General features: G+C 51.5%; 1 protein-coding gene across 5 annotated transcripts in view; it reads left to right on the top strand.

The window, feature by feature from the left end:
• The window catches only part of CCDC148 (coiled-coil domain containing 148), a 54,880-nt gene extending 53,311 nt beyond the window's left edge, over positions 1–1,569 (top strand). For all 5 annotated transcript variants that reach the window (XM_065637916.1, XM_065637915.1, XM_065637911.1 and 2 more), the window contains one exon: positions 1,117–1,569. In XM_065637916.1, the coding sequence (XP_065493988.1) occupies positions 1,117–1,263 (147 nt within the window). In that variant the 3' untranslated portion in view covers positions 1,264–1,569. The remainder of the gene's footprint in view (positions 1–1,116) is intronic.
• Positions 1,570–12,653: the final 11,084 nt, after the last annotated feature.

The raw sequence follows: 12,653 nt of genomic DNA, 5'->3' as shown, positions 1-12,653 counted from the left end.
TTGTTATACACCTATTTAAGAGAGTTCTTCCTCCTTTTCTTCCTTTTCACTGCTCCAGTTTGTGCTGTACTAAGTATTTGAAGTAAGTAGGCTCAGCATAAAAGCTTTCTTTTAGCACTGAATAATCTGAAATTTAATGGAATATATAACTAAGCCTGTCCAGTACTTCCCATTTTAAGACATTTTAAAGCTTCTCAGTTTGGTAAAGGAGAGATGTGGTACAAGAGATGTACCTTTTATTTGGCTATTAAAATTTAGCCAAATCTGACCTATTTATGAGGTTCTGAAAAGCCTTTGCTTAAAAATGCTCCGAGAAAATGTGTATTTGGGACTGATACCTGAATTATCAGAATATCGTTCGTGTTCTGGCTCCCAGCAGGCTGTGGTTCTGCTCAGGCTGCAGCGGGTGATTCCTGCCCACATTTGGGGTGCTCGTCCTGCACTGCGGTGGTTCTGGGTCACGTTCCTGGGGCTGCTGGAACTGGAGGCAACGGGACTCTCTTGTGGTTCCAGTGCTCCCTCACTGTAGCCCATGGAAGAAGCCTTTGAAAGAGGCTTAAAAATTTTGTCAAATAACCTTTCGACAAATTTTAGAAGTAATTTCCCTGGGCATTAATTGTTGTCATGTAAATGGAAGTGGTGCTGCCATGTAGTCACAAGGCAATGCTGTGAGAAGAATTGTAAGTGCATTGGAAGCACTCGGGTTCCATAGAAACAGGCTGGAAGAGATCAGATGTGGTGCTGGAGCAGGGCTGTGCTGATGGGGAGTGCTGGAGGAGTCCGCAGCTCGTCAGTGAGCAGGCTGGATTAAAAGGCACCCCGTTTCTCATCTACCCTTTGAGTTTTGCTGAGGAATGGCAACCAGGGCTCATCGTTAAAATACTCTGTGATCATTAATATTAAAAAGGGTAATATGAAGATATGTGCAGTGATATAAGGGTTGTTCACTGTAGAGTTTCTCTGCTTTTGAAGACTTATGTTATGGCCCTAATTTTCTGACTGTCTTTTAAATTTTTTAAAATATATACATCCACAGATAACCTGTAAGATACATTGTGTGTATAAGGAGAGTATTGTTTTGTTTCTGTTTATCGTTGCTGTGGTTTATTTTAACAGATCATTTCTGACCCTAGACTTCGTGTTGAGCTAGCTCTTCGAGAAGCTGGGCTTCATGAAACACCTTATGCAAGAGAGATTTTACCAAAAATTCCTCCACTGAAGCTTCCAAGAAGAGATATGGAATCTACAGCGTTTAAAATGTAGAGTACCTCCTATCAGGAGCAGAGAAGCCTCAGGGGCGTTGTCTGGCCTATAATGTGAAACCTGTAAATAAATTTCCCTGGGGCTGTGTCCCAGAACTGCTCAGCTCTCAGCGTGTGCCGTCCCTTCCCGCGGCGCTGCGGGGGTGACGTCCCGTCTCCCGGCGCGGGGACACCCGCGCTGAGCCTCCTGCGGGGCGCGCGGGCCGCTCTGATTCACGGCATCTCAAGTGGGAACTCTGGGGTTCAACTGGCAGCGTAAATCCAAAATAGCTTTGCAGAACAGCCACTTGATATTATGATACATGAATACATCCCACAACCTTCATTCCAGCTTTTTTGAGAATTTGATTATTTTAATTACAAAATCTTCATTATCATTAATGTTTCTATTATTTCTTGATAGTTATAAGAAGAAACATAACCTTTGTCTATATTTAGAAACCAATTTGCTGCATCACATTTACTGCAAACCAGTCATGCAGTTTTATATTGCAGATTGGTCTTTCAGTATAAATTACAAAAAACATTTCAGATCTGGGATCTTTATTTTGGAGCGGAAACTACTGAATATGATTCTATTAAATGAAAGGGAAATGGATGTAGTTTCATTTTGTAACTAATTATGTTTTCAAGCCTTATGTGAGTGTAAAATCTATGTAAACAAGTGACAATTAGTGGTTTAACCAAAAATTTCTGAGAAAGATTGATATCAGAAGGATCTGAACATCCGTGGTTGTGTCTAGATAACTGCGGGACCTTCCCAGAGCAGGGGCAGGGGCAGGGGCAGCTGCTGTGCCAGACCCGGCAGCGCTCCCCCCCTGCCACGCAGCCTGAGCATCGAAGCCAAGTTCTTTCAGCGGGGGGAGAAATGCTGCAGGGATTGCCTAAAAGCCGTGGGAGCTGTACGTCGTCTGGATTTAGCTTTTGCATGTTTGTGCTAAAATTACGATTCTGTGTATATTTGTGCATTTATTTTGGTATCTCGTTTGGGGTAGCTCATGATTTTTAAAGCACACTTGGCCAGCTTCACGACTTGTTGGATGTTCTGCACTGGCGACCAGCATTGCTTTTCTTTCTTCTGGAGAGCAGGCTGGCTGCTGGACTGCTTCCCACAGACAGAACACCCCAAACTTAGGGCAGTTTGTTTGTTTGGTTGGTTTTTTGTTCGTTTTTTTCCTTTAAAAGCAGATCTATAAGATCATTTCAGTGGTAGAAAATCTTTTCAGATTATAGTTATCTTTTATAACTACAAAGACATTTATTAAAAAAAATTAAATGAAGCAGACTTTTTTTTGTTAAGTGAAGGGCACTGATTTTTAGGCAGCGTCTTGTGATTCTCTTCGGGTCTGTTGTTTCTCAGGGAACAGACTGGAGGGAAGTCCGCTTACATGGATGAGTTTGTGCTTGCTTGCTGCAGCTGTGAATCGGCTCTCGTTCTTGATGCAGTGAGGCCAAATGAGGATTTTTAGAGGGATTTTCCTGTACCAGTGGAGCACGGAAAATGTGCAGGTCAGTGCAAGTAGGTGCGGGGACTGTGCTCGGCACAGCTGGGGCTGCTCTGGCCAGGAGCCGCAGGAGCTCCCGCAGCCCCGCGGCCGCTGTCCCCGGCCTGGCCGGCACCTCCGCGAGACCAAGGGGATGTGAAGATATAGGAAATTACTTGTATATGAAACCAGTAATTTATAAAATTGCTATTAATGGGAAATAGACTCCTCAACCAGCATCTCTTGCAGCCCTGCTTTGTTGGTTTTGATTTAGTGAGGCAACAGTTCAGAATTCGGCTGTCTGCTATGCCAGTGTACGAAGTGTATGCAGTTTGTCTAAGAGTCTGATTTTTTTTTTTTAAAGCCTGAGTAAAACTTATTTGTGAAAATCAAGTTCTTTGATTTCAAGATATACTACTTACCAGTGAATTCTGGTAGTCAGAAAAGTGGCTTAAATGTTGAATAATGCCTGAAAGTCAAGTACCCAACTGGCACGAGGTCGGTCGATGCCGTATCCAGCTGTTGCAGGACACGTAAAGTTTGTGCCAAATTCTATGTACATAAGCTTATATGCACATTTCTGCGTTTATTTATAGACAAAGAAAAACGTGAGTTCTGACCCCTCTGAGAACAGAGGGCTTTGCAGCAATGGTCAATATTTTGAAAAGGAGCTCACTGAGGACATGCGTTCCGAGCTCTAAACTACTGACTCATCTGAAACCCTTACAGAGGGTCAAAGTTAGAATGTGCAGCAGAAAAACTATTTAACAACATAATCATTAAGCTAAAAGCAAAATAAGAGAAACAGGAGTCTCTTCACTGGACAATGTCCTGGAAAACAGAGTTCTCTGTCTCCAGAAAGTGAGTGACCAGGGCTGTGTGTCTGTGAGCTGCGGCAGAGCAAACCTCACCTATCAAACCAGGCAAACTCTTCAAGTATCACATTGCTTTTCCTGGAGTGGTTTTACATTATTTTCACAAAGGACTTAAGGTACATTGCTATTAGTATAGAGTTTTCTTAAGTGGACTTCGGACTTAGCAGGACTGAGTTTGAACGGGAGGCTAGATTGCATGTTAGGTGAGGGGACTGATTGTGTTTCTATCCTGGAAGGACACTGGCTCCTGTCCTGGGATTCCTCCCCTGCCAGATTAATGTTGAGCCTAAAAACTGCAATCTTGGAATAGAAACTGGGAACCATGAGGAACTGGAGGTGATTTTGGTGGGAAAGTGTTCAGGCTGTCAGTGACCCTCTGGAAACATCCTCCACGCAACCCAGGCACAGTTTAGTCTCTTAGTTTAGTTTAATCTCTTTAGTGTGCTCACCTGGGAGGTGTTGGGGAAGTGCAGCTGTACTGTACCTGTGCTCACCTGGCAGTGCTGGGGAAGTGCAGCTGTACTGTACCTGTGCTCACCTGGGCAGTGCTGGGGAAGCGCAGCTGTACTGTACCTGTGCTCACCTGGCAGTGCTGGGGAAGCGCAGCTGTACTGTACCTGTGCTCACCTGGCAGTGCTGGGGAAGCGCAGCTGTACTGTACCTGTGCTCACCTGGGCAGTGCTGGGGAAGCGCAGCTGTACTGTACCTGTGCTCACCTGGGCAGTGCTGCTTTCCAGTGCTGCTTTCCAGTGCTGCTCCTGCTGGGAACCTTCTCAAATGGCTTTTTGTTTCAATAAAACATGGCCTTCAGCAATACACAGATGGTCACATTCATAAGCAGATCCAAAGTTTTGTAAATAGTCCTCAGATTATTAGTTCTTCATTTATTTCATTTCATCTACTCTGTAATCAGCATTTAATTTTGCAAAGGAAACAGTTCCAGAGTAACCAAAGTTTGTTTACATAAACGGTAAATTCTTTCTGACATTGTTCTAGTGTTTGGTAGCTCCGAAGTTACAATCTTGCCGGAAACAACTCTCTGTAGCCCGTTGCCCGGCCGCTGCAGGATGGTGGCCGAGGGGCTGTTTTCTCTGCAGGGGAGGCTCTGGCTCCGGCTCTCGAGGCTCTGCTCCCGTGCACGGCTCTGGGTGAGGGCAGCCACGGCCCCCAGGCACCCGCCTGTCCCGGGAGCATCCTTAGCCGTGGTCCAGCAGCGCTGGCCCAGCAGGTGATGTGACACAGTTAACTGTGAGCTGCACGAGAGACCGGTGAGCAGAGGAGGTCTCACCTGGCAAAGTACCGAACCCGGTGTCGCGTGTTGGGAAGCGTTCCCCTGCCCTGACTGCTGAACGGGCTCCGGCGTGTCGGTGCGTCTGCTCCTGCAGCCCTTCTCAGGCTGTGGTCCTGTGGATGGTTCTGCTGTCGTAAGAACATAAAGGTTTGGCGTTACATCTGAGGGGAAGGGCAGTCAAAGACCATTTTACCTTCGCGGGAGTCAGAGGTGTGTGCGGGGTGGCTGATGAGCGTGGGAAAGCTGGGGGTCTCCTCGCTGCAGGCAAGTGGTTCGTCCATGAGGTCCTTGTGCAGCTCAGTGCTCTGCACCAGCACCTGGTCCAGCAGCAGCTGCCCACACCGTGGTGGAAGGAGGAGTCCACAGCCGTCCCGTGCTCACAACACACCCGGCCTCGATCCCTGTGAACACGAAGGCTGAGGCAGAGCCAGAGCTCATAGCACTTGTGACCTGCTCTGGGATTTCAGCCTGACAGGAAAATCTCCACAGATTTATGTGCGACTGCGGGGTGGTTCTTTTGGTGAGTAAAACAGATGTGAGACAATAATTGCGATTCATGCAGTAGCACAGATGTACCAGTAAAAGGTCCAGAATCAGCACATGGTGAGTGACTGGGAACGTGCTGACAGCTGAAATTGCTTCTGGCTGGCGGAACGTGCCCCCCCAGCAGCACAGGACCGAGGGCGCTGGGACAGCCAGAGCATCTCCAGGCACGAGGAGGACACCGATCGAGTGTGTTCTGTGTGAAAAGTGGTACCAATTGTTCAGAATTCAAAGCCTTTGTTCATTATGGAAATGTGCACTCTGCGAAGCCAGTCTCTAGAAGTTTGCTGGGTTTTAACACAGCAAATCCTGGGGGTCCTGGGGACAGCAGGGTGACCATGAGCCAGCACTGGGCCCTTGTGGCCAAGAAGGCCAATGGCATCCTGGGGTGTATGAGAAGGGGGGTGGTCAGTAGGTCAGAGAGGTTCTCCTGCCCCTCTGCTCTGCCCTGGGGAGACCTCATCTGGAATATTGTGTCCAGTGCTGGGCCCCTCAGGTCCAGCAGGACAGGGAACTGCTGGAGAGAGTCCAGCGCAGCCACGGAGATGCTGCAGGGAGTGGAGCATCTCCCCTGTGAGGAAAGGCTGAGGAGCTGGGGCTCTGAGCTGGAGAAGAGGAGACTGAGGGGTGACCTCATCAATGTTTATAAATATATAAAGGGTGGGTGTCACGAGGATGGAGCCAGGCTCTTCTCGGTGACAACCAACAGTAAGACAAGGGGTAATGGGTTCAAGCTGGAACACAAGAGGTTCCACTTAAATGTGAGAAGAAACTTCTTCTCAGTGAGGGTGACAGACACTGGAACAGGCTGCCCAGGGAGGTTGTGGATTCTCCTTCTCTGGAGACATTCAAAACCCGCCTGGACGCCTTCCTGTGTAACCTCATCTGGGTGTTCCTGCTCCGGCGGGGGATTGGACTAGATGAGCTTTCGAGGTCCCTTCCAATCCCTAACATTCTGTGATTCTGTGATAAAATATCGTGTTTGATATTTGGGGACCCAGCAAAATGCTAAAGCTTATAATTGCATGACCTCTTGCTAAGAATACCTGTTATTAATAGCTTTTTTACTCTGAAGGAAGACCATGGATAGCTTACCTAAGCCTCTAGAATACCAGTGTGTGTAACAGTAACATCCCGGCATTTTGCGTGGCGCAGCAGTTTGATTAGTTCGTGAAGCGGGATGGAGTTGGAAGGGAGGTCCATCCCGTGCTGCTGGGAGGAGAGAAAAGAAGAATGTCATTGCCCGTGACACTGCGGCAGGTGACAGGTGTGTGACTGCAACCGGCTCAGCTGTGGCCTCTTTCCACTGATGAGGCCAACAGCATTCTTTTAGTGGGGAGGGACATCTCGGGCCCTTTGTAGCCTGTCCGGGTAAAGCATCTAATCCTCTTCTCCTCCTGCTGATGCTTTTGAGGCTCTTGTCATAGAGCTGGCGCTCACCCCGGGACCAGAGCACGAGAGGCACAGGGCACGTCTCTCCTCCAGGAAAGGTCTCTGCACAAACACATCCTGATGGCTGCTGCTCCCAGACCTCCTGCTCGTCCTGCCCGTCCTCACGCCATGTGCTGACTTCCATTTGCTGCCGTGTCCCGCTCGTACCCCCGGAGTGGGGAATTTCAGTGAGGACAGCCCGAGCCTGTGCTTCCCCGGGCACCCCCAGCCCGTCCGGGCCTGCGCTGGAGCCCCCGCCCGCCCCGCCGGGCAGGAAGGACGGCGGGTGGTTCGTGGCCCTCGGACTGGTTTTGGGGTCGGGCATTTGCCGCGTGAAGCCTCGTGCCTCCCAGGCTACCTGTCCTGCTGCCTGGCCCGCGTCACCCACCCCGGTGTCCCCTGTCTCCAGACCTGCCTGCATGCAGGCTGTCCCCCTGCCCCGCCTGGGGGTGTCCTGTCCCCAGCTGGGGTGTCCCCTGTCCCCCTGCCCCGCCTGGGGGTGTCCCCTGTCCTGTCCCCAGCTGGGGTGTCCCCTGTCCCCCTGCCCTGGCTGGGGTGTCCCCTGTCCCCCTGCCCCGCCTGGGGGTGTCCCCTGCCCTGTCCCCCTGCCCTGGCTGGGGTGTCCCCTGCCCTGTCCCCAGCTGGGGTGTCCCCTGTCCCCCTGCCCTGTCCCTGCTGCTCCTCTGGGCTGGCAGATGTTTTGCAGATCTGGAGCTGTCGAGGCTGCCTCTGCTTTCTGCACAGCGCTCCCTCATGTGTCTTCTCGGTTTTCTGCTCCATCGCTCAACTGATGTCCTTTTCTCAGCTTTACCTTTAAAAACAGAAGGTGTTTGGTGTGGGGTTTGTTTTTTTCCCCATGAAAAATGCCTCACGTTTTTCTGTTTTTGCTGTCGTGTTCAAAAACCTGAAGGAAGCAAATGCAAAGAAGCGCTGTTAATTTAACATATGCAGTCAGGTTTCATATTGCTTTGTCTCTTTTCATTTGGCTGTGAGACTGATGGTCTATTAGGCTCGTATCATGTTTTAAATATGAAAACTTTTTGCATGTTGTTATTCTGGAACATCAGCCTGACTTATTTGCCAATGCCTAAATAATTTATTCTCATTGTAAATATTCAAAGCAGGAAACTATGTTCCTGCCTCCGGTATGTTTTGAGTTCACTTGTGTTTCTAAGCAACCTGCAAAAATGTGATGTTGGCAGCTGCTCCGCACGAGGCGTTTGGGGGAGGTTTGCGCGTGCTCTGCCCCGTGTCCCCTCGCAGGGACGCGCCCGGGGGCCGGCGGCTTCTGCACCGCTGCAGAAGTGGTGATGGCCAAGAGCTCAGCGCAGGCTGCAGTGCCGCAGCTGCTGCCAGGCTGGGGAACAGCAACACTTGTGGGGTTTTTTCCCTTGGGTCCTGTCAGGTTGATTCCCTCGGGCTTTTCTGGCAGTCAGGTTTGGTTTGGTTTTGTCAGAGGGAGCAAACATGAACTCTGTTGGTTGATGCCATCTCCTGTAAATCAGATTTAAGACTAATCTTGTGCCTGAAAAAATAATGGCAGGTCTGAGCCTTGGAGTATGAGCACCCACTGGCACAGCCTGTATTGGCTTTTTCCTTTGTGCAGTGCCAAAAATTCTGCTGCTCTTAAAGAATGATGTATAATAAAACAAGATTTTAACTTTAGAGCTCATGTCAATGTAATAGTACAGCAATATCTCATAGTTCGTGCATGGTGGGAAGTGGTCTTTGCCTCTCCAATTGCCAGACTGCTGAGCTGAGCAAACTGTGCGCGTGTTCGTTTTTACTACGATGCTGTTTAAACTGAAAATGTAGAGTACCAAGAAATGTCATTCAAGCAGAAGCATCTTTACCATGGCCAAGAGGTTGTACTGGTGGTAATGGCTGAAAAATGAAAAGAAGGGGAAAAAAAAATCTGCTGGTGGGTGTCGTGGGGAGTGGGGGCACAGGAGGGAGAGGGGGTGTCGTACAGCAGGGGCTGCGGCGGGTGCGGTGCCAGTGTCCCCAGAGCACGCAGCAGGACGCTGCTTTCCCGCGGGCAGTCAAGGAACATCAAAACCACCCAAGGTCTCAAAAAGAAGAATCAGCACCAGAACCAAGCTGGTACTGCCTTGGGGCTGTGACTGTGCAGGTTCACACAGCTGCACATACTTGGATATCAGTCCCAGGCCAAGAAAATCTAAAATCATTTAGCAAATTTAAGCTGTTAGTATTCCTACTGACAACAAAGCAAAACCAGATGTTAGGGTAGATCATCGTTTAATTTATTCTATCAACAGTGCCGACTGCAATTAGTGAGCACTGCTTGATGACATAGAGGCCATAAAGTCAGGGAGGAAAAAGGACAAATTTTACATTTTAAGGGAAAAATGCTCCCTGGAGGTAGGAGGGAGATCAGCATGTGGCTGCAAGGGCAGCGCTGCTGCTCCGGCTGCCGGTGCCGCAGGGGAGCGGGAGCCCATGCTGGTGGGGCTGTGTGGGGCTGTGCCGAGTTCTGCCGGGCTGTACTGGGCTGTGCCGGGTTCTGCTGGGCTGTGCCAGGCTGTACTGGGCTGTGCCGGGCTGTACTGGGCTGTGCCGGGTTCTGCCGGGCTGTGCCAGGCTGTACTGGGCTGTGCCGGGCTGTACTGGGCTGTGCCGGGTTCTGCCGGGCTGTGCCAGGCTGTACTGGGCTGTGCCGGGCTGTACTGGGCTGTGCCGGGTTCTGCCGGGCTGTACTGGGCTGTGCCGGGTTCTGCTGGGCTGTACTGGGTTCTGCTGGGTTCTGCTGGGTTCTGCTGGGCTGTGCTGGGCTGTGCCAGGCTGTGCCGGGCTGTGCCAGGCTGTACTGGGCTGTACTGGGTTCTGCTGGGTTCTGCTGGGCTGTGCTGGGCTGTGCCAGATTCTGCCTGGCTGTGCTGGGTTCTGCCGGGCTGCTCCAGCCTCAGGGCCCCGCGGATCTTCCCCCGCCACTGGGGAAATGCTGTGGCTTAAAACAGAAGAGGAATGCGGTCCTGACAGGCTGGGTTTGACAGCAGGTCTCTGCCAAAAATACCCCATCCTCTTTGCCTTGTCTGCAGTAGATGATGATCAGATGCTTTGGACAACTGCTGTCTCCGTCTGTCCTCTGACGTGGGAGCCAATATAAAATCAGGTTTTACAGAACCACAGGTCTTTGAAAGGATAGTTTTTGGTTGGGATTTCTGCCCAAAACAAGCAAGGACAGATGAGCGCCCTGCTCGGGATGCTCCGGGTTGCCAAGTCCCTCTGCCAAGCAGCCGGACCCTGTCCGCGCTGGGAGCGGCGGCAGCAGCGGGTGCCGGGACGGCAGAGGGGCTGCAGAGCCTGCGGGGTGGAAGCTGCTGCCTCGCTTTTGCAGCTGCTATTTACCTTTATGTGCCCAAACACTGCCGGCAGGTTGTGTGCTCGTTTCCAAGTCCAAGTGACACAGAACATCCTCCTCTGTTGAGTTCAAGTGCAGGTTTTCGACGCGGGCAAGGCCACGGCTGCAGGGAGACGGGTCAGGCAGTGCCCACAGGGACAGCACGGGGCGCGGGTGGCCTGGGACCCCGAAGGGGCACGCACGGCCCTGGCGTCAGGGACGGACCAGCTCCGCGTGGCGCCCGGGCTGCCTGTCCGTCTGTCTGTCAGAGCCCTGTGGCCACACGAGCTGTCCTCCTCCGCACACCCGTCGCCACTGGTAACCTCTTCAACCTCTTATTATGTCTGCATCTTTGGCAAAAAACGTCTCTCAGTATTTATCACCAATTTTGTCAATGGGAACCTTAGCTCTTTCTTTCATATAATTCTGCCAGAAATATCTAGTGGGTAATGTACTGTTGTATTTTGTGTGTGACAGCTTATTAAGCTCTTAGCAAATCAGGATTTTACATTTATATTGTCCCAAATAACTGCCTAGCAGTACAAGTGCAAATTACATCCAGATTCTGCAGACAGCAGGAGGCCAGTTTGCCTTCCCCTTCCACCTGCTTCAATAGATGGAAAGCAACTAAGTAACAATACAGGTCAATTTATTAAACAAGGCTTAAACAAAACCCAGAGAATGTTTTTTGTGCCTTACTAAAACAAATTCAAGTCCCTTCCTGTTAGTCACCGGGAGTAACCTGTTGTTTCAGCCCCAGTGGCTCCCCCAGGGTCAGCTGAAAGCGATACTCTGCAAAAAGCATGACGAGAACGCGCCGCTGTTTCTCCAGCCGCCGGTTGTGGAGCTCGGGAGGTTTGCAGGGCTCTGCGGGGCGTTAGATACGCTCTCTCTGCTTTGTGCGGCTCCCAAGAACAACTGTGGCCGGTCCCTCTGCATGGTGGGGAGCGAGGGCTGGTCCCCGACAGCTGTTTGTGCAGGTGTCCCCGGTCACCGCGGCGCCGGGCACGTGCCAGCACATGCCTGCCCGCTGTGGCGACGGCGTCGTGCCAAGGGTTGGTCCGAGTTCCCCACCGCGGTGCTGCTGCCCGGCACTGCGGGCGCTCGGGCTCCACATCCCGCGTTTGGGCAGCAACGAGCTGCTGTTTGAGCCAGATGTGCACAGGCTGCAGCCGCGGGAGAAGATGAGAGATGCTGGTCCTGCTGCCTGCCCTGGCACGACGTGGGGCGTTGCTCTGGAAGATATTTTAGGCAGCGGCTGAAGGGGCAGAATCTGGCATTTGGTCTTGGCTTCAGGGAACGCTAGATGAAAGCTCTGGTTAATAAGATAAGTGCTAGGTAATTAATTGCCATGGTGAACTGAACCAAAACCCATGTCTGATTTCAGTGCAGACTCTGCCAGCTGACGCTTTTGATCTGCTGGTATCTCAGGTCACTTCTCTGTGACTCATGTGTCACCATCGCAGGTCCCCCGGCTGTTTCAGCAAGTGCTTGTCCCAGCAGTGAACGGCAGAGAGGCACCAGGAGCAGCCGGGGCTCCTCGCAGCCTCTGGGCAACCGTAACTGCCTACAGAGGTTGTTATATTATTGTCATCTTTGACAACTTTCGTATTGGCACTGTGTGAACATGGCAGGGCCCGGCCGGCGGTGGACTTTGCCGGCTGAACCGTTCAGATCGGGCTGTGTCTGGGTGTCCCCTGGGTGCGCTGGGCTCCAGGACCCTGGGAATGGCCGAGTGTCCGGGCCGTCTCCCCACGCCCACAGTCCAGCAGCTGGTCCCCTGCCGTCCTGTTCCAGCTGTCACTGGCCATGCCTGCGTCTCCGGGATCTTGGGCTGAGCACCGGGCTTGTGACACGGGGCAACCGGCAGCCCGGAGTTACCCAAAACCAGCACCAAACCCCAAGACGGGCCAGGCAACGGCAGCAGCTCTGCTGCGCACTGTCCCACAGGGCTGGGGACGGGGCTGCCGGGCTCCCCCCTGCTCCTGCCACCTCCCACTGCCCCTGCCACCCCCATCCTCTGCTTCTTGGCGACAGTGTCAGCTTCTCTCAAAGCCATTTGCAAGGCCCCCTCCTTCCAGATGCCTTTATCCCTTGTGCATGGTGGTTTTCTTCTTTGCCATTTAGCTGGCTAATAAGCACTACAAATAAACGAAAGGCAATCAAAGCACGATTGCCACCCATTCAAAGCTGCAGCCCTGCTTAAAAGCACATTGTGCGTGGCCTGCTTGCAGCACAGCATCAGGCACTAACGAGGTCCTGCTTCGCTAACGGGGCAGGGAAGGTAATTGCTGTGACGGAGGCAGACTTTTGCTGAGCAAATACATGTCCAAACCCTTAAAAAGGCAAAATGCTGTATGAAAGCAAAGCAGTGTTACAAAGCAGTGGTACAGAAAAGTGTAAATT

The sequence above is a fragment of the Caloenas nicobarica genome, chromosome 6 (assembly GCF_036013445.1).
Source record: "Caloenas nicobarica isolate bCalNic1 chromosome 6, bCalNic1.hap1, whole genome shotgun sequence".
Taxonomy (NCBI): Eukaryota; Metazoa; Chordata; class Aves; order Columbiformes; family Columbidae; genus Caloenas; species Caloenas nicobarica.
Note: the sequence above shows the minus strand (reverse complement) of the source record. Positions and strands in the feature narration are given on the sequence as shown.